Below are 25,658 nucleotides of genomic sequence, written 5' to 3' on the forward strand. Positions count from 1 at the left end.
AGAAGTTACTCTCAATAAAATAAAAGCACGGATTATTTCTAACTCTAACTCTAGGACAGCTGGATGGATCGAGTGTAATGTATCCTTTTTGAGTTGTGAATGACATAATTGTGTATGTTATTACGTTATTAGTACTGATACATAACCATGTTTTAACAGCACCATGGTGGTTTAGTTCAGTGGTTCTTAACCAAATGTAAATAGTTATGGCATAAGAAAGGGGGGACAAATGGAACAACGAGCACAAGTTTATATGATTCTTTAAAATATATATTTGACTTTTTTTGGTTAAATATTTTGTAATTTTACATTTTTATCCTCAAAGTTTGGAGGAGAAACATCTAATTAATGGAACTGATAACAAGTAAAAAGACACAAGCCAGAAAGTGTTTTGTTTTTTTTGTTTTTTAAATTTGGGAACAACTGCTTTAAAGGTGTACTTTACCCCATAATTACATGCCTATATCTTCTCTCATCTACAGTGCAGTTGATCCATCTAAATCAGTTTGGTGACAGTTGGGTTGTTTTAGAGAGAACAGCTGCAGAAATGTCTGAAATCTTCTGAATGTGATCTTTTAGATGGCTCTGACCTTGTGAAGCTCGCAGTCACAATGAAGAAACAAATGAGCAAGTTTCATACCAGGTTCTCAAAATATCTGCAGAGCTTTTTTTCCTTTCTTCTGTTTTAGTGAACATAAAAGCTCAATTAGGATAAACTATTATTATTATTATTTTTACCATCTGTCACTCTGGATGGTTTTTCTGCTGACTGATACCAGTGTAGCTTGATAGAAAAAAATAGCTCACAGTAGCATTTTTTGGAGTAGCTGGGTGGTAATTTCTACTCCCCCACTCTTTTTATAAATGCAGTTTTTGCTGCTTTTAGTTGTTTTTTTTGTGTTACCATCACCAAAAGTTATACGTAACCACAATTTTGTTGTACATGTACAATGACAATAAAGGACATTGTCATTTGGCTTTTATAAGCTCATTTGAAAAAAAAATGTGTAAAAACAAGAAGCTGCTGAAGATGCGAGTCTTTATGAGTGAAGGAACAGATACTTCAACACAAATGAGTCAAACTGTGAAGTTTTGTGAAATCACACAAAAATTGTATAGGTTACAAAAGAGTGCAGTACCATGTTTGTCCATTACAGTGCTGAGCAGTCAGAAGTTTGCACTGTGTTGAGACCAATATGAATATTTACACGGAAATGAATAGTTTTGATCAAGATAACAGAGATGACGGGTAGATCCGACAGTCTGATAGTTTGTGATTTATAATGTGGGATCTTTGTCCAGCTGCACAAACATACTCATGGCTTGTGCCCAGTTTATAATTTTAATATATTTGAATTACTTTCCCCCGTGTCTGCTATGATACATGTTTACAGGTGTCTTTCCGCACACTTATGCAAGTGCATTTCCTTGTAAAACGCCATTTAATGACTTGTGTTTTCAGTGCGCCTGCTCTGAGCAAAAACCAAAAAACTTGTCATTGAACGGAATTTGCTCACAGCCGTGACAGCGGCAGTCTCCTCCCCCTGAAGAGTGGATGTGAAGACTGCGGGTCTCTCTGACATACAGGAAGAAGTTGATTAAGTGCAAAAACACAGCGCTTTTCTCAAACTCGCCTGCTTGTTTTTCCTCTTGCGCTTTCACCTTACTCGATCGACTTTGCCGAGCGGCAGATCTGGAAGAATGACGGCGAATCTGATGGCTGATGCCAAACTGGAGGCGCTGTAACGTGTGGATTTGTTCATAAATGGAAAAGCAAGAACGAGTGTGAAACATATCTTCGGTGAAAATGCCAGAGCACAGATCCAGTTTTCTTCACATTGGAGACATTGTGTCTCTGTACGCGGAAGGCTCGGTGAATGGCTTCATCAGTACTTTGGGGTACGTTCCTCCTTTCTATCTCAATTTCTAATCACTCAAGAGTCCATGGCTTAACCCTCCCTTATGCACGCTTAAAAACTGCTTTCACTTTACATCTGGCATGAACTTCTTCAAATGTATGTTTTATGCAAATCCAACAAGTGAAAACCTAAAGTGCGACCTGCGGTCAAGGCCCATCGGCGCGTAAACGGCTCCTTCTCAGGAAATTCTTCACGTTTACGCAAATCTAACAGGAATGCAAACCAGCGTGTTGCCCAGGTACGCTTCGCGAGAGGCTGCGAGCGGATTCTTGTTACTGTGGTCACCAATATGTGGTTCAGGGGCCCAGAGAGAGGCACGAGGAGGTGTCAGGGTGACCAGATTGAGGGAAGAGTAGTTGTTCATTCATTTGACGTTAAGATAAGAAATGTCCAATGACCCTGAATGCCACTCCTCCTGTTAAATAGACCACGTCTAACAAAATAAATTGACACCGAGTGAAGCTCTAGACTACCTCTTATTTGGATGATGTTCAAATATTTATAGTGTTCACTTAAATAAAGGACTAGACTCTTCCTGTTTAGGTGAAGGAAATGAGTGTGCTCTATATGTTGCACATGCTTTGAAGTCATCTCTTTGCAGTCCATGTACTGATTGAAAACGAATCTGGTGGATTGCAAGATAAACATGAGAGGGTGCAAGGTGAATGTGGGGGCTAAAAAGAAGAAAAACGTTCTAAAGTCATATTAGATATTTAAAACCTTTTCACTGATTCCCGTTTGCTCTTGTCATTTATTGTTAATTTATTGGTGTTTATTGTGTCATTATAATGATATTCAGGATTATTTTTTTTTAAATGAGGAAACCATTGGTTTTGACTCCTTCCTATGTTGTAGCACTTGCACTCAGTAGATTACTTATCAGTTTTACTTGGTGAAAATAAAACGGCTTTTCTTTGCAAAGCAGTGCAGAAAAAGAAGAAGCTGCACACACAGTTTGTTTGGTTGTCGCCCCTCATGAGCTGAGAGCTTCAGTGCAAGGTGAAATGCCTCGATGGTTCCGGGTTACACTCTGGCCTCTGAGCCTGCTGAACGAGTGTGGAAACACTGATTGGCCCTGAGGAATGGCTCTGCCCCACCCATGTTCTCTCCTTTTCCCCCCACTCTTGTTCTCTCTCCTTTCTCCTGCTTTAAGTCGTTCCTGCCAACAGGTACCTCACATCAGATGCTCAGATAATCTGTAGAGTTTTGGAGCAAATAGAAGCCGAACTGTGTGTAACCCTTGAATGCAATGCTGTTTCCTGACTTATCATCTGCTAGTGTGAACTAAGCTGCGATATTTTATTTTTAAATGAAAAGCTTCCATAACTGTTAAGGCGTGTGGTAATGCTAAAACGAAGCGACGGCACCCTACATGGTACACAGGCTGTAAATTTCAAAAAAGCAAAAGTGCACAGCAACGATTGTTCACGCCTGCTGTTGTTGCAAAGGGAAAATAATTAAATTCTTATCAGCCTTTCTTAGAGACTTAGAGCTTTATATTGTCATTGTGCAGTTTCTTGCACAGCGAAATTGGGTAGCTGAACCACCAAGGTGCTTTCAATAGCTCACGTAGTTTGACTGGTGCCCTGAGAATTTTATCAAGGACGCTGCTGTGCCAGAGCTCACTCAGGCCCAGAGAGAAGCAGCAAGTAAAGCAAAGAGCCTTCAAGATCCTCCCAGAGCTGCAACCCCTGTCAATGCAATTAAACCTGATCTACCCAACCGTGTCCATGTTTGCATAAAATAACATCAAATCTGTTAGTTCCACACCTGTCATTGCAAACTCTCAAAAGCTGGCTAACCTCCAAGTGACATCACCAACCTGACCTTTTAAGTCTTGCAGTTTAACTGGCAGATTTCCCATATTTTAATGTGTCGTAACAATCAGTCCAGTTTGTTGCAACTAACAGTAGAAACTGATGCATAGATGCAACACCAAAAAACCCAAACATTTTCACATTCATACCTTTTTACCAAAAGTGAATTCATTGGAAGAGTCTGTTTAATCAGTATGTGTGTGACTCATTTAGAGTACCGTGGTATCAGCAAGTTGAAACATGCATTCGTGTTGAAATTGTTCACATGCATCCACTTTTCTTGCAGATGAGTCATTGTTCTGTTGCCCGTCGCTGTTCTTTAAAACATTTAACAGCAGTTACATAGACTTGCTGCTTTGCATTACATGCTCTCTATTTCGTTTTTTTGTCTGTGTTATTTTCTCAGTCGACTAAACACAAGCAATAGCTATAATTAGCTCCCCTGTGTCCAGCCTGCTAGATTTATCTTTGGTTCATGTTTAACTTGGTTACAGAGTGTCAGGCACTGTCAGAGTCTTTCTGTTTGTACTAACGCCCAGCTCTCTGCGGCCCTCCTTATTTATGAGCTTTCCCAGAGAGCCCTTCTCTTTAGCCAGTTAGCCTTGTGATAATTATTCCTGTTGGGCTCTATTGTTTCTCATTTAGATGTAACTTTGATACAGTGTTGAAGGAAGCAATACACAGCCTGTAGATTGACTGATTGACTGCCGTGACTTAAAAAGGGAAATGGCTCAGCTCTCTTTAGCAAAGCTGCCAGCTTTGTATGAATTGGAGGAATTGTGCATTGCATTATGTTTCTCCCCACCGGACGGAATGAATGGATGCACTTGTGCAACTCAAAATGTGGTGCAGAGGAGATAAATGGAATGGGATGATTATGGAGTCTTTAGAAATTCATTAGCTGGTGTCATTGCCTGCAGAAAAAATGCTAGCATTTCTCTTCGGGGAAAGTGAAAGCTGTATGCATGCTACAAATACTGCAAAAAAACCATCTTTGGTAGTGTGATAATTTCCCTTACAGGCTTACTTTACATGAATTCTTCTTGCCTCAAAAGGGCCTTTTTCTCCACATGTCTCAGTTTTGCTTCTGCAGAATGTTCTGGTGCCTTTGCCCAGCAAGAAATGGAATTTCACTTTATAGTTTTAAGGCACTATATATAAAAACAAACAATGGGCAGGATACGGATTTAGATAAAGTAACTAGTTCAGTAGTTTGGTAAGATCAAATATCAGAGTCTTCTTCCTTATGTACACAACAAGAGGCAAAGAAATTCACAGCTGGAACTTAAAGTTGCATTTTAGTCATAAAAGAAAAACCTGTAACTCCACAATCACTGAAATGTTATAAGCCTTCATTATTTAATGATGCTCTTTTTCTGTCGCTGCTTGCTTTTTTCCCACCGATTCCATAATGAGCTCTTAGCCATTAAGGTTTTTACAAGCACCTTCAACCTCAGCTCTCTCTGTGCTGGCTGCTAACAAAGGTTGCCCAAATTTTGCAGTTTAAAGACGATGTGTGCAGAAGGACACTTTTAATAAAAGGGATCACTGCTTTTGCCTGCCAAAGATCTGCTTCTGGACCAATTTAAACCAGTTTAGGACACCATAGTACATAATGAATACACTTCATGGCATCAGATAACTTTAAATGGCTGTTGATGAATGTGCATTCTTATAATTGTTCTTTCCTTAATACTTTTTTTTTTCAATCTGAACTGGGTTCTGTTTCCTTAGTTATCAGCCATCATCAACTTCATAGCTTTAACTCTGTGCTCGTCAGATGTGTCAGAAAGGCGAGTTTTGCTGACCTGCTGTGTCCCTTAACCCTTTCAGTGAAACATGTCTAGTGTGTGGCAAATAAAAGGCGAGGATATGGGGGAACAAGACAGTTAACTGGATGACACCTATTGAAAGCCCCCTCATCCACTCTGAACAGAAACCACATGGTTTCCCCAGGTGGAGGTGGCTCAGTGTGCACTTTATGAGCTACAAAAGACTTCACAGAGAGGCCTGATCTTCCGTGACCAATTCAATGTGCAGTCTCACAGCTTTATTTTAAATTATCCTGACACTATTTATTTTACAGTTTTAATCGGACCCATGTAAAAGTCATAGAAACTTTGACGTCAGTTTATTCTAGTTCTTTTATCTCAGCACAACACCACATTACCTATGTTGGTCAGGAAAGCAGAGATCAAAGCACTGCCAACGTGGATGAACCCCACCCAGAAACACATCCAGATACTGGGACTGCCTTGGATTAAATGGATGTGATGGAGAAGAGAGACAGTAAAGCTTTTCTTCCCATGGAGTGCTATAAACTGTCTATTCGAATCATGGTATTATTTGTAGTTTGAGATTCTGCCTTATGTATTTGCATGTGAGTGTGATATACCTTATAGTATATCACGCTCACAATAATAGAGTGGTTTACTGCTTATTAAAATGCTCTCAAAGGAGTTTAAGTCCGTAATAACACACCTATAGTAATCATGTTGATGCAATTTCATGTTTGTCCTTCTCTGCAGGCTTGTCGATGATAGGTGTGTTGTCCAGCCTGAAGCTGGAGACCTGAACAACCCACCCAAAAAGTTCAGAGGTGTGTAGGATTTTACTGGTCACACTGGTTTCTGGCCATACACACACACATGCGCACACACACACGTGAACTTGGACTTTTCTGAGACTGCATTATGGGTTACAAATAAGCTTTAATGTGTTGAAATGACATCAAGGCTTCAAGCTCTACATGTAGACGCTGGAGTGTCATTTTATCTGGCTCAGGTGAGTCCTGTGAGCCTCACTGCTTTTTCTTTTTTTCTCTTCTGCAGATTGCCTCTTCAAGGTATGTCCCATGAACAGATACTCGGCCCAGAAACAGTTCTGGAAGGCAAAACAAGGGAAACAAGGAAACAACAACACACAAGGAGAACTCTTTAAAAAGTTACAGGTATGAGGATTTTTAATTTTATGAGCATTTCAAAGCCTTAAAAGTTCTACAGAACTTTTTAACTTGTATGCAGTTGTTTTCTTTCTGCTTGTAATGGGGCTATTAGCAGAGAACAGACAGAAGAAACATGGCCACAGATGTAATGATATGATTACAAAACCTGACCAGAGTGTGACCTAGGATGTCCTTGTACCAAGTGCGCTTATAAACCCTGTTATTCTTGAACATGGAGTTTGCTGTGGACAGACTGTTTGTAGCAGAAAACACTAATTGGGTTTATAGTGGACAGGCCGCCCCTCCCAGTCACAGCCCTCTAGGTCACACTGTTGTTGCCCATGTAAGCAATGAAGTCCCTCAGCAGGGGTACCTTCAAGAACTCAAACCAGGGACGCCGAGAAGACCGGGTACTCTGAACCGTCGTTGGGCACATGAGCTCAAATGACAATCAGGAAGCAATTATGCATGAATTTATGCCTAATTACAGTTTAAATCAGGAATGCACCAATCCATTCTTTCCATCTAGCACAGATATCTGGACTCTGAGTGTTAAATTATTAAGCTTTATTTGTCAATGTGAGGATAAGACGCAATGTGTTATGAGTAAGCCAACATCATTATTGAGTTTAACATCACTTTACTAATTTAACTGTAAAATCCAATTATTTTTTTTTAGACCTCAGCGTGAGAGCCTCTACTGTGTTTTGCTGTCAGTTGAACTATTTTCTTTCCGTTGCTCTCTGATTCACCGCGGGGGTCTCCTCTGCTTGACCAGTGACACACGAAGCAGAGCAGAGAGGTTAAGAGAGCATACTTCAGTTTATTATGACCATCCAGCATATTTTTTTTTTAAAAATGGTAGCGTAGGGTTGGTCGTTGATCTTGTGTGGACAACCTTTCCACACACATGGCTGCCCACTGCTTCACTGAGTGAATGGGTTAAATGCAGAGAGCGATTTTCCCCACGGGGACCAATAAAGTACACTTTCTTTCTTTCTTTCTTTCTTTCCGTTTGTAAACAAAATGTGGAATGAGGAAGGATGTGTATGTAATACCTTTTTAACAATCGTCTGCTTCGTTACGCAGCATGCAGCAGAACTGGAGCAGAAGCAGAACGATTCAGAGAACAAGAAACTTCTTGGAGAAGTTGTCAAGTACAGCAGTGTTATCCAGGTAGAGATAATCTCTTAAACTATGGTGTTACACTCTGTTGTGTGCTGAGCCTACCTTTTGTTTTATTGTTTACCCAGCTTCTGTTACTGTCATCTAACCCCTGACACCTCAGGCAGGTTTCTAAAAAAACAATGCTGGTATTTGATTTCACTCATTGCTGAACTCTTACCTGCATGGTTGGATTGGGAAACCACACATTTAACTGCTGTTGTGAAAGGTACCGGCCATTGTTCCCTTACCTTAGTTAACTCGCCTTATGGATAAGCAATTTGTCTGTATTGACTCAAAGCACGGGCTAATTTAGAACCTCGTTTGTTCAGTGAATTCAGGAAATGTCTCCAAATGAAGTCAAATTAAATAACATAGTGGAGTAGCTCGTGTATCCTACAAATGAGCGGATGGCTCATTCAGTCCAGTCCTTGTACCTGAGCATTTTCAGAGCAATGTTTTTGCTTATTGTTAACACACACAGACCTATGAAGGCACCTTGTTACTTGCAGGCTCTCAAAAACACATCATTTGTCCACTTTTCTTTAGTTGAATCTAATATCAGCGTGGCGTGCAGGGTGGAGGACAAAAAGACGAGATGGCAGACCTAAAGCAGCACTGTTCTCTGACTGAAGCATCATCAGAAATTGCACCTGCAGTATACACATTTTGCCAGATGATTATTCAGATTATAACTTAGATTTGTTGAGCAAAAATGTTAAATATTTCATGGTTTTAGCATTTTCTGGGTTTTTCTTTCTTCTGAATTATATGAATAATTTTTACATACATTTTTTATGTTGTGTTTATGTTGTTTTAGTCACCTGCTGGTTGAACATAAGAATCATTTTCTCTGTGTAACTATGATGCAAACCTTGAGACCATTTCGCTGCATATCCCTGCCTGCGTTTACTTGGGAACATTTTCTTTTTTTTTCTTTTTTTCTTTTTTTTTCTCTTTTCTTCCTTCGTCCATTTGATTGACCTCTATTATAATTATGAATTTATTTTATTTTCACTTCCTACAAACGGGACAGACATGACTGGGGGATAGGACAGGGAGAAAGAATGAAAGAAAGAGAGGGAGAGAAAGAAAACCAAAGGGGAGAAGAGACGGTGAGAAGGGGGGGAAGAAAGAAAAAAAAAAAAGAAACACCTGGGTCACCTGTATGGAGAAAAAAAACAGAAGAGAAAGCAAACAACAAAGAGCAACATAATTAAAAAAACGGCACCATCACAATAAACTAGCTAGCAGTAAATATCAGTAGATACTAAGTAATAAACGATATTGTGCAGAACGCAAGATAGACAGCACACAATGTGCTTTGAGGCAGCAGCCAAGAAAGCTGTAGTCCGCGTCTGTGAATACCCGTGTGTACACCTGTGTGGATCAGCATGCTTGCATTCCAAAGGTTTCTCCATGTAACGATCTGCTACTTGGGAACATTTTCAAAGCAGGACTTTTTTCTTCACACTCATTCCCCCCCCCCCTAACAATGATGGATAAATGGTCTGAATACATCCTCCTCCACTGCTCTCCCAGTGTCTAAACTGCCTAATTTTTCTGTCTCAGCTCCTGCACATAAAGAGTAATAAGTACCTGACGGTGAATAAGCGACTCCCTGCTTTGCTTGAGAAGAATGCCATGCGGGTTTCTTTGGACCCGGCTGGAAATGAGGGCTCCTGGTTCTATATTCAGCCCTTCTGGAAGCTCCGCAGCGAAGGAGACAATGTAGGTTTCTCTCTCCTTGGCATCAGCTCTTTGTAGACATGAAGTACTGTACAAAAACTTGACATTCCCTCTGTCTAGACTGTCAGTTCATTGTTTGTCCTGTTCAAGTAACATTTCTGATTTTGTCCTTCTCCTTTGGCTTTAGCATCCTATGGTTAAAGGTATTGCTTCTGATTGTGCATGATGTGTGTACATGTGTTAGGTCTGACACAAAATACTGTGGAAAAGCATGGATGCAACACCATTTCGAATGCATGTAGACTGTCAGGTTGAGGTTAAAAATCTAGTCAGCTGGTTTGCTTTTTATCTACTGTTTGCCACTGCTGAAATATTGTCAAATACTCCAGAACAGCACAGGCCACCTGTTTCTGATACCACAGCGTGCTTGTGTGTGGATGCTTAAGAGGAGAAACAGTTGACCGCGTAGAGTCTGTTACAGCTTTCTATTTTATGAACTAGAAAGCATGTGTTAAGTAAGCAAAAGGAAGTGCACTTTTAAGTCCTCGTGTCTTTTGAATGCTGCATTCACATCCTCTGGCCATGATATGAATAAATCTGTTTGCTGTGAACGGCTCGACCACTCTCTCAAGTGAAGCCCAGCCTGTTTTGCTGCTGCACCCTTGACCAGAAAAAAAAATGGGGATGTTTGAAAAACCCTTTGCATGGATGCATTCTTACTTTCCTGTTAAGCTATTGGAAAACTGCAAGAAATTGACAAAACAGGGTCTCTTTTTGTAATTTGACTGTTCTATTGGTTTCAAGGTGGTGGTTGGAGACAAAGTGGTGCTGATGCCAGTGAACGCCGGACAGCCGCTTCACGCCAGTAACATTGAGCTTTTGGATAACCTTGGCTGCAAAGAGGTGAGACTAGTGCACTTGGATTATTTTTCATCAGCACCGGGGTATTAAAAGGAGGATGTCACATTATTACTATATCATCATAGTGATTTCGGCAGATGACTCTTATTTATCCGATTGTCTTCTACTTGTGTGCATGCCCTAGGTCAATGCTGTTAACTGCAACACCAGCTGGAAAGTCACCTTGTTCATGAAGTTTAGTGACTACAGGGACGATGTCCTAAAAGGAGTATGCTTTTTTCCCCCCCCCGTCTCCTCCCCTCTTTCTTTATATTCTTGTTAGCCATTATTTCTAATGGAACCACATTCATTATATGCGTCTTAAAATGTGTAACATGCAGTTTTCTGCTATGTAGCACTCATGTTTTTGTTTGCTGTCCTCTGTCAGGGAGACGTTGTGAGGTTGTTTCATGCTGAGCAGGAGAAGTTTCTAACCTGTGACGAGTACAAGGATCATCAGTACGTTTTTCTCAGGACCACACTGCGGCAGTCTGCCACCTCTGCTACCAGCTCCAAGGCTCTGTGGGAGATTGAGGTAAAGCATAGAACAGACTGAAATTGTGACCGTAGTATGTTTGGTGAATTCAGCCCCGGGGTAACTTGGCGGTCAGGGGGCAGTTTCTCCTTCTAAGTAACTGCCAGGCACGGCTTTAACAGAGTAAAATCCTGACTTGTAAACTGTGCTCAGCACAATTTGGATAAGCAGATATTAAAATTGCCATGAAAAAAGATCATTCAATCATGACTTTATGACATTATTTCCCCTTTATGTAAGACATGTGCTCGTCTTTAGTTCTGTATAAACCCGTCTGTTGTGCTGCATGTTCCTCTTTATCAGCTTGCAGTTAGTTGAAGTTCCTGTTGTCCCTCTGTTTGTGCCAGGATGTACTTCTCTTACTGTATCAGTGTCTGACATGTTGTTGCAACAGTCTGTGGAAAACAGAATATTCTTGTGTTCTTGCCAGTGTGTAAGAGATGACGCTGACTCATTCTGATACTGCGGTGCAGAATGATGTTGGCGTACCAAAAGCTTTAAAATCAAGGCATTTATGCCAGTGTGACTTTTAGTTCATAATCTTCCAGGTCATGTAACCGCACGGTGTTACATTCAGCGAATTAATCTCAATGCTTTTACACCAGCTGTCTTTTTTTTTTTTTTTTTTAAATGTGCATATATATGTCTAAATATATGTGCAGTACTCTAATTCACATACAAGCTGTGAGCAAGATAATTAAAGCTCCTCTCAACTGCTGGACACTGAAATACATTCTTTGGAGTGATACTGTTGAAAACATGCTAATCTCTGATAAAAAAAACAAAACTAAAGCTTCTTATTTTGTGTCCTTATGTCAGGTTGTGCACTATGACCCCTGTCGGAGCGGAGCTGGACAGTGGAACAGTCTCTTCCGCTTCAAACACCTGGCGACTGGAAATTACCTGGCAGCTGAGGTTTTTTTTTTAATGTTACCTGCTTTTAAAAATCAGCTGACATTAATAATCATATGGTGTTTATTGTTCAAGCTGAGTGCACCTGCTTTTCAGTTTTGAGTGAGCACAGCTGAAGAGGATTTTAGATGATGTGCTGTAGGTGGCAGTGTTCCCATTGTTATGCCCACTATCACCCGTGCGTTGCTGTTGAATAGATTGTTTTAGGTGTTGATGATGATAATGACTCTGTCATCAGAGCTTTCTAGATCTGAGGCCACTGACGGGTCATCTTCTCTCTGCAGGTAAACCCTGAATTCATACCCAAAACTGTGGAGACCAAAGGAGATGTGAATCAGGTAAACAAGCTGATTTACATGTATTATCACACCCCCTTGACATCAGACTGTGGCTTACTTTAATTTTGCTTATATATTCTTAATACTAAGGCACTGTCAGTATTAATGAATTTTAGAGCACGTTTAATTCTTGTTCTTTTTTCTAAATTCAACTGAAATAAGACGAGTTAATTAACACGAGAGAAACTTCAAACTGTGTTTTTAAGGTAAATGCGTTGCAACTTCAAACTTCTCTGTCTCCCCATTATTTGGTTATGCAATACCACCAGTTCCTTTCTCTCTTTCTCTCTCGCACACACACAAACTCTGCCAAACTCCAAATCTATATCTAGACATTTCTTTCAGCTCTTAGCGAGCTTGCACATTTGTATTCTGGCAATGCAAGGAGCATGCACACCAACTCTCTCAGTCTCGCACACTTTCTCATGCACATGCTGAATTTCAGACACACAGGGGGCTCCTTACATAACGTCTGGGTGTGTGGGGGTGCCCTGCGAGAGGGGATGGAGGGGAGGCAGACGTGCTGTCTGCTCTGCTCCACTCGGCTGTGCTAAGCTGGTGGGGTGAGTCACTAGCAGAGCGGAGGGGGAGGTGGAGGAGGGGAGGAGGAGAGTGGGAGGATGGAGAAGCTGAGGCATGGAGGCAGCTCCGGGGAGCTTCCCATTGACATGCAGAGAACAGTGGGAGAAATTAACCCTCACCATTATCTGCAGTATCTGCGCTCTTTAGGAGCCTAAGTACTGCAGTGTCTGACACAACACACGGAGAAGTCCCGGCTCTTTGTGTTTTCGGTGTAATTTGTACTCAATTAATCAACATTAGGTCTTATTTAGGTGTATGCATGGAAAAACACAACAACTTGACACTAGGTATGTCAGTGCAGAGCCAATACTTTCCATACTTACAATTTTATTTCAGCGTGGCTGAATATTTACTGTGCAGCCGGATGTACTGGATCTTTTTTCCATTGGGTATGCGAGTACAATTTGAATTATTGCCTTGGGATGTTGGTAGATTTGCTAGATTGCACATGAGGAGAACAACAAAAAGTTTTTTACTGCCTTCAGTGCTAAACTGTTTATCAGATCAATCAAAAGTTTTTACATGGGTGAAAAAATTGTAGAGTCAACGAAACGCTTGAATCAAACTTTCTGTTTAATCTTGTCATCCGAAGTTTTTTTTTGAGTGCAGCTACAGAAAAAACAAAAAAAAATTTTATTGAAATAATCTGAATTACTGTCATTGATTTGTTTTTTCTCATCGCTATTTTCACAAAACCAGACTACCTTTTTGCACTCGCACTTTAGGTTTTCGTTTAATTTAAGTTCCCAGTGAACTATGTTTGCAGAGGACGTGAGCTGCAGTCGGAGTATGTAGCAGGTGGAGGAATGCACTGGCGAGAAGAGGAATGAAACACATGGGTGTGAATGAGATGGGGGGAGATAAGGGAATGATAAAGATTTGAGGAGTGGAAGTAGTGAAGGTGGATTAGTTTAAATTCCTGAAATTACAGCGAACAAGAGAGGTGAAGAAGAGGGTGCGGAGGAGGGTGAAAAGGTGGAAATAAGTGTACAGGGAGATTTGTGACAGAAGGATAGTGAAAGGGAAGGTTTACAACATATAGTGAGACCTGCTATGATGTATGACTTAGAGATGTGACACTATCAAAAAAACAGGAGGCTGAGCATGAGGTAGTAGACTTAAAAATGCTAAGATTTTTTCCTCTGGTGATGAACAGGAGTAAGAGGATTAGAAATTAGTATTTTGGAGGGGCGGGTCTGGTTACAGAGGTGACGCTGAGATGAATATGGAGCTGCCAGGCAAGAGGAAAAGAGGAGGTTCATGGATGTAGTGAAGCAGGACATGCAAAGGGTTGGTGTAACAGAGGAGGATGCTAGAGATGTTGTGATATGGAGGCAAATGATCCACTGTGGCGACCCCTAAAAAAGGAGCAACTGAAAGAAGTAGTAGTAAAAGATAATGACTTTGAATGGTAGTGAAGTGTAGAAAAAAATAGGAAAGTGCAGGAAAGCAGGATAAAAATAACATTGTGATTTGATGCATGCTCAGTCATCCAGGTAGGTAAATCTCCAAAAGTTGATTCAGTTCATCCGGACGTAGCGTTTTGTGGGAGAAACGTTTCGTCACTCATCCAAGTGACTTCTTCAGATTAAGGAACTGACCTCCCAGCCCATTGTTCCTTCAGTGGGCTGGTTTCAGTCATTGTGCAAATGTACTGTTTATAAGATTGGGGGAAACCTGCAGTCAGCTGAGACTGAAGAAGTCACTTGGATGAGTGACGAAACGTTTCTCCCACAAAACGCTACGTCCAGATGAACAAAATCAACTTTTGGAGAACATCGTGAAGTCACTCAATACACTTGAGAGTTACCAGTCCCATCCAGAGCCTGTTAGCCTGTTAATTACTTTGTGTATAATGTCATTAAAAAACAGTTTTTCTTTCCTGTGCAACTCCACTGTATGTATGCAATATTACATGCGTATTACATGAGTAGCTGGAACTAGCATTAACCCAAAAAACAAGCAAACCAAAAAAACTTGAACAATTTGAGTCACTAAAAGTTTAAAACTTTTCAGTCAATTTTCTTTTAACTTTTAGACGTTTGAGCAACAAAAATAAGCATTTTGATGCAATGGTTCAGGAGGATAATTTGCACAATAACCCCGTTAACCTGTGTATTAATGAGTTGCACTCTGTACGACTTTCTTCAATTGACCCATTTGCGTAGCCGAGCTCTGCAGAGAGATTCTTTTTTTTCTCAAGTTAAACCAGCATCGACTCTGCGCTTGCTGTGCTGTGTTGAGTCTGATAGTTGAAACAGACTCTGACTGACGAGTAACTTGCCTGTGCCATATAAGCTTTTAAACTGCACACACAAATGTTTTTCTTCCTTTGTTTTTGTGGGTGTGTATGTGCGTGTGTACGCTTCAGAATGAGACCGATATTGTGTACTCGAAGAAGAAGAATCAAGCAGCAGAAAGGATTGCTTTCACCTTGGTTTCTGTTCCTCATGGGAATGACATTTCATCTCTGTTTGAGCTGGATGCCACCACTCTGCAGCGTGCCGACTGTCTCGTGCCCAGGTCAGTTATTCCCACGCGAGGCAACGCTAAAGAAAATAGGTCACAGCTTTAACTTCCACAGGAGGCTCACAGTAGCTCATGTCAGAAAATCTTCCATTTCTAATTCTAACTTCTGACCCTTTTTCTTGAGATTACTTAAATTTTGTTGTTAGTAATAATTATAGTGACTCATGGGGGATGGAGTAAAACAGCGTTATTAAAGGTTATTCCAGTTCACAATAAGTGGAACACATTCTAGGTTAATGTCTGTAAATTGTAAAAAAGAATCAATCACAAACCATTGGAGTAAAAGTTGGAATAGCTGTTAAAAAAACAGAAATTTGTAATGGGAATTTGTGACTTTCAGTATCCCAAAGTCTTGCTGCTGCTAAAAATAACAATTTAAGAATGGATGTAGGTTAATTGACTTTACTGGATGGATCACTTTTAATTATTTTACCGCAGATAAATAATTAACTGACATTCATGCTGTGAATAAATTGTCCTTCCTCAGAAACTCCTATGTAAGACTTAGACACCTGTGCACCAACACCTGGGTGACCAGCACCAACGTCCCCATTGATGCAGATGAGGAGCGTCCAGTTATGCTCAAGGTCTGAATATGGCCACACTCACACACTCGCACTAACCCTGGATAGATTACTTAACATATTTTTTTGGCTGTCACAATAGATTGGCACCTGTTCTACTAAAGAGGACAAAGAAGCGTTCGCCATTGTGTCTGTTCCCCTATCAGAGGTCAGAGACTTGGACTTTGCTAATGATGCAAACAAAGTCTTGGAGTCCACTGTGAAGAAGTGTTTCAACGCCAGTATTACCCAAAATGAGAGGAGGTATAGAAAAGCAAGCACCGCGACACACGTAACACCAGATGATGTGCGTACTTCATGTTCTGATGTAATATTTCATTCGTGCATATTTCAGGTTTGTGACTAAGCTTTTGGAGGACCTGGTTTACTTTGTGTGTGTGGTGCCAAACAACGGAGAGGACGTTCTGTCTGTGGTCACATCCACGCCCAACCGGGAGCGGCAGAAACTCATGCGGGAACAAAACATCCTTGCCCAGGTCAGGAATATGTAAACACAGGTGCTGATTGGTACTAAGTATTAAAAAAGGCCCCGGTGCAAAAGTCTACTGCAACGAATGATACAGCTAAATTACAATAAAAACATTTTGTGTTCAGTTCTTTATCAGTGCATTGTGGTTTTTGCTTGTCTAGATATTTGGCATCCTGAAGGCTTCATTTACAGATAGTGGCGACGGGCCAATGCTAAGGTTGGAGGAACTGGGAGACCAGCGCTATGCTCACTACAAGTATATGTTCAGCCTGTGCTACAGGATCCTACGCCACTCCCAACAGGACTATCGCAAGAACCAGGTATGTTGTCATGCTGTATATAAGTTGCTGTTTTTGGGTTTGAACAGCTAACCAGTGCGGGGAAAATAATAAAATCATAAAATCATGTAGCAACAAAGTCTCTGGCACTTTGTTGATTTATTTTATTTTATTTTTTTTCAGGCCAGGAAAGTTGTTCCCTGGCCTCCATACAAGCTGATATTGAGTTTTCATTGAGTTGTCATCAGGGTCATTAACAGTGTCAATAAGATGTGAGGTAGCTAAGGATAGAGGTGGCTTTTGACTGAAACCAGTATAGATTCTGCCAGATGGTCTGAAAAAATCTATTGGGGACCCCAACTGATGTGTTAATGGTCCCAATCGAAGTAGTAGGTCTCAAAAAGAAAAATACATAGCAACATTCAGTCAACAATTGTGCTATGATGATCAAAACAGCAAAATGTATGAAAACATTCCCTTCTTTAATTTTATTGCAAATCCAGTTTTTTATTTATTATTATTTATCTTAATAAAACAAAAGTCCTTTGGTGAGTCTCACCCACACACATATATACACACACACTTTTATTTCACCACGTTCTGCATTACGAGTGCTGATAAACGCATGTTTGTTTCCTCATGCAGGAATATATAGCCAAAAAATTCACAATCATGCAGTCTCAGATCGGGTATGAGATTCTGGCTGAAGACACGATCACTGCACTGGTGCACAACAACCGCAAGCTGCTGGAAAAACACATTACAGCCAGAGAGATTGAGACCTTTGTCAACCTGCTGAGGCGCAACAGAGAACCCAGGTCAGTCAAGCAGACCTCCCAAATATTAGACAACCCCAGGGAACAATTACATGGAGGGAAAAAATGCTGGAAAAGTGTTAAATTAGTTCAAATCTTTCTTCCAGCTGCTGCTTACTTACTTGATATCTTTTATTTCTTCTATTTTTATATATACTGGTTAATCTTAAATGTAAATATATATTTGAACAAACCTCGGCATTTCATGTCTGCTCTGCTTTGCACAGATTTCTGGACTATTTGTCTGATCTTTGTGTGTCCAACAAGACGGCCATCCCCATCACACAAGAGCTTATCTGTAAATTCATGCTGAATCCTTCCAATGCAGATATCCTCATCCAGACCAAGTGAGTCACACCTGGTGATTGTTATATTTTAAAATGTCCCGAACCATAAAAAAAAAAAAGAAAAATTCCAATATGTGATGCCTTTGCACACCGTGCGAGACTGCCGTTTCCTCCAGAGCATCTACCTCTTGTGAAATGTATATTTTCAGCAGCAGCAGCTCTACGTCAGTGTGTAAAGTGAGCAGTTTTTCTAGCTAATACTTAATGTCTCACTCGCTCCTTTATCCTTCCAAGACTAATCTCAAACATAGAGTCCAGCAACCTGGAGTCCTCTCTGATACAAGAAGAGGGGGGGGAGGAGGAGGAGGTTTGGCTCTATTGGATCGACAGCAACAAGGAGCCTCATGGCAAATCCATCCGCCACATGGCCCAGGATGCTAAGGCCAGCCACAAGTGTGATGCCGAGATCATTACCTACTACAGGTCTCTTTAACATTCAGTTCCACAAATGCTTGCACAGAAACCATTTTCCCCTTTTTCTGACAATTTCTTCTTCTACTCCACAGATACCAGTTAAACCTGTTTGCTAAAATGTGTCTGGACCGACAGTACCTAGCCATCAACCAGATCTCCAGTCAGCTATCTGTGGATCTGCTCCTGCGGTGCATGTATGACGACTGCCTGCCCTACAACCTCAGAGCCTCCTTTTGCCGCCTCATGTTGCATATGCATGTGGATCGTGACCCACAGGAGTCCGTGGTTCCTGTGCGCTATGCCCGCCTCTGGACCGAGATCCCCTCCAAGATCAACATTAATGAGTGAGCATCTACGTGTTGGGTTATATGTGTTTACAAGTACAATTTGTGAGTGACTACATGTAGATTTTAATGGCTTCAACAGGTTTGAGTATGAGTCAACTGACAGCTCAACGGAGGAAATGAAGAAGAAGTTTGCTCCAACTATGGAGTTTGTGGAAGAATATCTTAAGGATGTGCTAAACCAGGCTCATCCTTTTGAGGAAAAAGCTAAGAATGAACTCACATTGGAGGTAGGATAAACATAACTTCAGATATAACTTTGGCATGGTTTTTTTTTTTCATTTACTGGTTTTATTGGGTTGTTTTAATGATGGATCATGTTTGATTTCTCTTTCAGGTGGTGAACCTGGCTCGAAATCTGGTTTACTTTGGTTTTTATAGCTTTAGTGAGTTGCTGCGCCTCACGCGCACTCTGCTGTCCATCTTGGATTTTGTCCAGTACCCGGCCAGCCCCTTGAACAAGCTCAGCAAAGGCCCAGAGGCTGGCGGTTAGTGCAGTTATGTGTTTAAATTACTGTATGTGTGTCTTTGAATTTTTTTTTTTAAATCTAAATTTAAAAAATGCAGAGAACAGAGGAAATGACAGATCTGCTCATGCAATGCAGATAGAATTTAAACAAAAATTAAAACTTTTAAGATTGGTGAACAGACTGGTAGATACAAATGGTGTTGAGGTTTAATGACATGAAAACACTAACTATATATTAACTTTTCTTCAGCTGGAGAAACATCTGGGTCATCTACGATGCTGTGAAAAAGTTTTTGCCCCTTTCCTTTTTTCATAGGTTTTCAGAATATCTGTCACCCCTTATATTTTAAATAACTTGTAAAATCACACAAAGATAACCAGTTTAAATAGAAAATGCAGTTTTTAAATTATGATTTTAATTAACTGAGGGGAGAAAAAGATATCCAAACCCACCTGCCCTGTGTGAAAAAGCAATTGCCACCTAAGCCTAATAACTGGTTTTGCCACTCTTTGCAACAAGAGCTGCAATCAAGTGTTTGCGATACCTGCCAAAAAAAAAGTGGTTTATCACAGTTAATTCATGATTCATGATTTGTCATTAATGTGACTATATGTGAAAAAGTAATTCATTTATTATTCATTACTTTTTCACATGGGGCAGGTAGGTTTGGATAGCTTAAAGTTTTATGATGTGAAATGTGACAAATATGCTGAAAACACTAAGAAATCAAGAAGAGGCAAATACCTTTTCATAGCTGTGTAGCATTTTGTTTCTCTTGACTTTCCTAGCTTTTAATGAACGTAATCTAACTTCAATAGACTTGACACACACAAACACATAATGAGACATGTATAAATCTTATTTTCTTTAGGCAACAATGTCCTGCGAACGATCCACGGTGTTGGTGAAATGATGACTCAGATGGTGATGAGTCGAGGTGTGCCACACATCCTCCCTGACTCTTCTCCTTCTCTACGCTATGGGAAGGTGCTCTTCCTGCCTGAAAATGAGGATTTGATGGTGATGGACACAAAACTAAAGATCATCGAGATCCTGCAAGTCAGTGGCACTTCTATATGTTCTGCTTACCATCACTGCTGCATTTTCTTTTTCCAGTGCTTGACACTTTTTTTGTGAACTTTGGTTTTTTCTGACAGTTCATCTTGAGTGTGAGGTTGGATTACAGGATCACATACTTACTGTCGATCTACAAGAAAGCGTTTGGGGACAGGGCCTTAACTGACAGCTCGATGTCTTTGGCCGATGTGCCTCCAATAACACGTGAGACTTTCCTCTCTTACCGTGCAAATGCAGAAAAGTTATTTATTACATTATCCTGTGTTAATTACTGCAGTCTGCTCACGTGACTTTTTCTTTCATTTTATTTTTGTCTTCAGCTTGTGAACCTGACATAGATGAGATTGTACAAAAAGCAGAGAGCATGTTTGTAGAAAGGTAGGTGAACATGTGCCTATTTATTGACTCCGCGTGATTTGTTGGGGCGTTTATGCCTTTATTAGATTGACAGTAGAGACGGACAGGAAATGTATGCCAGTGTTTTTTAATATGCTTTCAAACATTCAGATAAAGCAAATAAAAATTTAAATATGCACAGCTCTGACTTCAGCTCTGAGTGGAGCGCGGTGGAGCTGGACGGTGAGGATGGCCGGACATTTTTGAGGGTTCTGATCTATCTCATCATGCAAGATTACCCCCCACTGGTATCTGGGTCTCTGCAGCTCCTCTTTAAACACTTCAGTCAGAGATCTGAGGTGCTGGAAGCCTTCAAACAGGTAACAACAAAGCAGTTGCACTTTCTGAGTTAAGTGATTATTTTTTTCAGTACTGGTTGATGTAATCAGTTTGGAGGAGGAGTGTTCTCTAAAGAGCCAACAGCTCTAAAATGCATCACTAAGAGATTCCTCAGATGAAAAAAAAAACTGCCTCAGAGCCAGTTTGACTCCAAAGTGGTACACAGAGACTTATTAGAAGATAGCAATTTCTTTTGGTTATACATATTTTAGGAATATCCCTGACTGACTCTTCATTGTGCGCGTGCGTGTCTTAGGTGCAGCTGCTCGTGTCAGAGCAGGATGTAGAGAACTACAAGCAGATCAAGTCGGATCTGGACCAGCTGCGTCTGACCGTTGAGAAGTCAGAGCTGTGGGTGGAGAAGAGTGTAGTCTACACCGGTGAAGAACTTGCTGCCAAGATGGCCAAAGAGCCAAACACTGAGGTGCTGTGCTCGTATTTAAAAGTAAAGCATCTAGAAGCAACATCTAAAAGTAACGTTTTAGAATTGGATATGACATTTTCAGCTCTCTCAGAAATTACTGTTTGTGTTAAATGGGCCATCAGTAATTCTTCTGCACTGTAAATGGTTTCGATGATTGTTGTTTTTTCTTCACAGCTAATGAAAAAGTCCAACTGTTCTGTTAGCTTAATTAGTAAAAAATGTCTGACTTCACAGGGAACTGCATTTAGGCACTTGTGTGTGACAAATTTTTATTTTTACTGTTATTTTTAGAGCATCTCCGTGAGTGCTGGAAGTCTTTGAACACACTTTAATAACTCACTGAGATGGGATAAGATTGTTTCATATTAAAATCAGACCTGTTTTAAAGTGGACATTGAGCACAACTGTTTTCACATGTCTCGTGTCTCTCTCAGGAGGCTGTTCTGAGCCCAGTGCAGGATGGGGAAAGTAAACCTCAGATCGACAGTAACAAGGCAAACAACTATAAAATAGTAAAAGAGGTGCGCTGCACATCCTTATCTCAAGTGTGTTCCTGTAAAATGTCTGTTGGGCTCTTGTGCATCTGAGAAAAAAATTTGTGGGTCTCATCTATAGATCCTGCTGCGGCTCAGTAAGCTGTGTTACGGCAACAAGAAGAGTCGCGTGCAGCAGCAGAGGCTGCTGAAGAACATGGGAGCTCATACAGTGGTGCTGGACCTGCTGCAGATCCCTTATGAGAAGGTAAGCCGTGTACACAACAGCCAGTTCAATGATTTTCTGCTTCAGTCTGTGTGCAACATAGTTACTGGATGTCTTCCTGATTCTCTAATCATCTTTTATTTCCCCGGTGCCATGTTCTCACAGAGTGATGACAAGATGAATGACATCATGACCCTGGCACATACATTTCTCCAAAACTTTTGCAAAGGAAACCATCAGAATCAAGTTCTCCTACATAAACAGCTGAACCTCTTCCTCACTCCAGGGGTGTGTAGACATGACTATGCTCCACTTTTTCTCATGCTGGCATACCTTTGGGTGTCCTCTTTCTAGTAGTGCGACAGCCGTATGGTTTCTTTTGATGAATGATTCAGTGTGCCGTTTAAGTGAACGTTATCATCTTCACAACTCCTGCTTTTCTCCAGCTGCTGGAAGCTGAGACGATGCGCCACATCTTTATGAACAACTACCAGCTGTGCAATGAGATCAGTGAGCGGGTGGTCCATCATTTTGTCCACTGCATCGAAACGCACGGAAGACATGTTCAGTACCTCAAGTTTTTGCAAACCATTGTGAAGGCTGATACAAAATATGTAAAGAAATGTCAGGACAAAGTCATGACAGAGGTTTGTTTTTATTGTTTGTTTTTTGTGTGAAAAATGGGAAAAAATTATCTTATGAACAGGAAACACTCATGTGGAAGTTCTCCAAATCAGTTATCATGTATTTTTCTTAATAACTGCAGCCACTCATCTAACTGGTTATTTAAATTTAACATGTGACAGATTGTTATTACTAATCATAACATTTCATGTTTGGTTTTCACTGAACTTGAGAAGATGAGAATACTTGCGCACTACACAAAGAATCAATTATAAATTGAAAGGCTTTTTTTGATGCTTACTTTTAAATGAATGCCGGTGTGCGAGACTCTTCCTTAAACCTTTCTTCTTCTTGGGTTCTCTGTTTGCGTTTTCCAGCTGGTGAACGCTGGTGAGGACGTGCTGGTGTTCTACAACGACCGCTCGTCTTTCCAGGTGTTGTTGCAAATGATGGGCTCTGAGCGGGAGCGGGCCGATGAGTATGGAGCTCTGGCGTATCATAACACACTCGTGGAGCTGCTGGCTGCCTGTACCGAGGGAAAGAACGTCTACACTGAGCTGAAATGCAATTCCCTGCTGCCGCTGGATGACATTGTTAAAGTTGTCACTGATGTGAATTGCATACCAGAGGTAGTGACCAGATAGTTTTACGACACAATAAGAATACACATTGAGGTGTAGGGTAAAGATAAATAATATCGCCATCCTTCTGTAAAGACATTTTTGGTTATATTTCAGTGCTGTGTGCCTTCAAAAACTAATTGGGCATTGCTTTTTCTAATTTCTCGCCCTAAGGTCAAAACTGCTTATGTGAACTTTGTGAATCACTGCTATGTGGACACAGAGGTCGAAATGAAGGAGATCTACACCTCCTCCCATATCTGGAAGCTCTTTGATAATTTCCTGGTGGACATGGCCAGTGTAAGTCAGGTTCATTCACCTCTTTTTCTTTCCTTATGAGCCTGTGTATGTGTCAAGACTATTGCATAGGAAATGATAATAGACATATTCCTCTTCATGATTTTTGTAATTTAGGTGTGCAACACTACAACGGAGCGTAGCCATGCAGATCTAGCCCTGGAGAAGTATGTGACGGAGACGGTGATGGCCATTGTCAAGGGTTTCTTCAGCTCTCAGTTCTCTGTTAATCACTCTAACCTACAGGTATCTCTTCACCCCTGACAAGCATGCAAATGTCATGGATTTGGATAACTTTATGGTGAACATATTTAATAAAGATTGAGTTATTTTTTTAGCAGTAATGACCTCAGAGACATTCAATTTTCAAGTCATGCCATCTGATTGTTCCTCTGTATTTCCCTGTGGTTATGCCTTTTTAAGTTAAAGCATGCTGCTATTTCTTCTTCTTCTTCTTGTTCTTCTTCTTCTTCTTCTTCTTCTTCTTCTTCTTCTTCTTCTTCTTCTTCTTCTTTTATTTAACATGTAGACAAACCAGTCTATCTTCATCAAGCTCCTCCAGTCAGCCTTCCGGATTTACAACTGCACATGGCTCAACTCAGCTCAGAAGGCTAATATTGAGAGTTGTATCAAAACACTGTCCGATGTGGGTGAGTGATGCAACTTTGCTCTTCAGCCTCGATAGGAGATGGTTTCATTACTTCACATTCACTGTGTATTTAAAAAGTTTTAATCCATATCTTACAGTGCATATGCTGATCTGAATTTTTACCAATATTTATTGCTGTAATGTTGCTTTTCAATTGTCCTTTATTTTACTTATTATATGACATTATCGTGTGCAGCACAGTTCCATTGTCCTTTGCTGGATCAGCCAAAGTTAGGCTTTGGTTGCATTTGAGGTTGAAACATATTTGAAAAAGAGATCTTTCACAACACCTCCACGCAGTCCTATAAAAAAACTAAGTACACCCTGTGACTCAGTAGCTTGAGGAACCGCTTTTAGCAGCTATACCTTGAAGTAACTAGTTTCTGTATGACTTTAACAATCTCTGACATCATTGTGGAAGAATTTTGCCCCGTTTTTTTTTTTTTTTTTACAGTGTTGCTTCACTCCATTGACGTTTGCAAGCAGTACTTGGTGTGTGCTTAGTTTTCCATAGGGCTGCATAGAGTCCTGTGAAAGCCTCCCTTTTCACATGACTGTAAAGTTAAGCTCACGATGACATCTCCTACATGTTCTACGTGTTCTTTTTTTCAGCTAAGGCACGGTCCATAGCCATCCCTGTTGATCTGGACAGCCAGGTCAACACTTTGTCTCTCAAGTTCCATAGTAATATGGTGCAGCGGGCAGCTAAAGATTGGAGGATCTCTGCACGTACAAGACCTCGCAAGGAGCCACTGGGTGGGCCTGACTATAAGAACATCATAGAGAAACTGCAGGTGAACCTTTATTCTAACACTGGGAGTCTACATCTATGCTAGCAGCTCTGACACTGCAGTGCTTTGAGTCTATGATAATGTGCAACATGCTCAAGAAGGAATATTAGGCAAATGAACATTTTGATCTAACGACTGTGCTAAGCTGTTAGAATTTATCCTCTGGTTATGTAGAAAGTTTCAATAGTCACAGTAGTGGCCTGACAAACTGACACTGCCATCCCTTAAAATTACGTAATGTATGAACATGCATGCTCATCAGCACTACAGTCTGCTACAGCATTTTTAATGCATCTGTTGTGTTGTGCAGGGGGTTGTGTCCCATCTGGAGGAGCAGTTCAGTCCAAAGGTTCAAGCAGAGTTTTCTGTGCTGGTGGATGTTCTGCACAGCCCAGAACTGCTGTTTCCAGAGCCTGCTCGTTTACGCTGTGAGGGTGGAGCTTTTATGTCCAAGTAAGCAGCTCTCTATAAACTGTCCTTAAAACAAAGACAGCCCACAGGCCACATTTTAAAGCAGCATGACTAAGTTAGTATTTGGAGTTACAGTGGGGCAAAAAAGTATTTAGTCAGCCACCGATTGTGCAAGTTCCCTCACTTAAAATGATGACAGAGGTCAGTAATTTGCACCAGAGGTACACTTCAACTGTGAGAGACAGAATGTGAAAGAAAAATCCATGAATCCACATGGTAGG

The 25,658-nt window shown here is 40.7% G+C and overlaps 1 protein-coding gene across 1 annotated transcript in view; it reads left to right on the plus strand.

The window, feature by feature from the left end:
- Positions 1-1,534: 1,534 nt before the first annotated feature.
- Positions 1,535-25,658, plus strand: part of itpr2 (inositol 1,4,5-trisphosphate receptor, type 2) — a 61,397-nt gene continuing 37,273 nt past the window's right edge. Inside the window, exons 1-36 of the mRNA XM_005737618.1 lie at positions 1,535-1,899; positions 6,265-6,335; positions 6,568-6,686; positions 7,770-7,856; positions 9,417-9,575; positions 10,338-10,436; positions 10,579-10,662; positions 10,822-10,968; positions 11,788-11,883; positions 12,165-12,218; positions 15,172-15,323; positions 15,817-15,916; positions 15,996-16,156; positions 16,248-16,389; positions 16,544-16,702; positions 17,306-17,478; positions 17,703-17,822; positions 18,057-18,245; positions 18,329-18,580; positions 18,663-18,810; positions 18,918-19,068; positions 19,922-20,109; positions 20,208-20,331; positions 20,448-20,505; positions 20,666-20,843; positions 21,119-21,286; positions 21,721-21,807; positions 21,902-22,027; positions 22,151-22,273; positions 22,432-22,632; positions 22,987-23,238; positions 23,404-23,529; positions 23,644-23,772; positions 24,056-24,176; positions 24,788-24,969; positions 25,277-25,419. Of these exons, the coding sequence (XP_005737675.1) occupies positions 1,808-1,899; positions 6,265-6,335; positions 6,568-6,686; positions 7,770-7,856; positions 9,417-9,575; positions 10,338-10,436; positions 10,579-10,662; positions 10,822-10,968; positions 11,788-11,883; positions 12,165-12,218; positions 15,172-15,323; positions 15,817-15,916; positions 15,996-16,156; positions 16,248-16,389; positions 16,544-16,702; positions 17,306-17,478; positions 17,703-17,822; positions 18,057-18,245; positions 18,329-18,580; positions 18,663-18,810; positions 18,918-19,068; positions 19,922-20,109; positions 20,208-20,331; positions 20,448-20,505; positions 20,666-20,843; positions 21,119-21,286; positions 21,721-21,807; positions 21,902-22,027; positions 22,151-22,273; positions 22,432-22,632; positions 22,987-23,238; positions 23,404-23,529; positions 23,644-23,772; positions 24,056-24,176; positions 24,788-24,969; positions 25,277-25,419 (4,961 nt within the window). The 5' untranslated portion in view covers positions 1,535-1,807. The remainder of the gene's footprint in view (positions 1,900-6,264; positions 6,336-6,567; positions 6,687-7,769; positions 7,857-9,416; positions 9,576-10,337; positions 10,437-10,578; positions 10,663-10,821; positions 10,969-11,787; positions 11,884-12,164; positions 12,219-15,171; positions 15,324-15,816; positions 15,917-15,995; positions 16,157-16,247; positions 16,390-16,543; positions 16,703-17,305; positions 17,479-17,702; positions 17,823-18,056; positions 18,246-18,328; positions 18,581-18,662; positions 18,811-18,917; positions 19,069-19,921; positions 20,110-20,207; positions 20,332-20,447; positions 20,506-20,665; positions 20,844-21,118; positions 21,287-21,720; positions 21,808-21,901; positions 22,028-22,150; positions 22,274-22,431; positions 22,633-22,986; positions 23,239-23,403; positions 23,530-23,643; positions 23,773-24,055; positions 24,177-24,787; positions 24,970-25,276; positions 25,420-25,658) is intronic.

The sequence above is a fragment of the Pundamilia nyererei genome, unplaced genomic scaffold (assembly GCF_000239375.1).
Source record: "Pundamilia nyererei isolate P.nyererei 1_Seehausen unplaced genomic scaffold, PunNye1.0 scaffold00078, whole genome shotgun sequence".
Taxonomy (NCBI): domain Eukaryota; kingdom Metazoa; phylum Chordata; class Actinopteri; order Cichliformes; family Cichlidae; genus Pundamilia; species Pundamilia nyererei.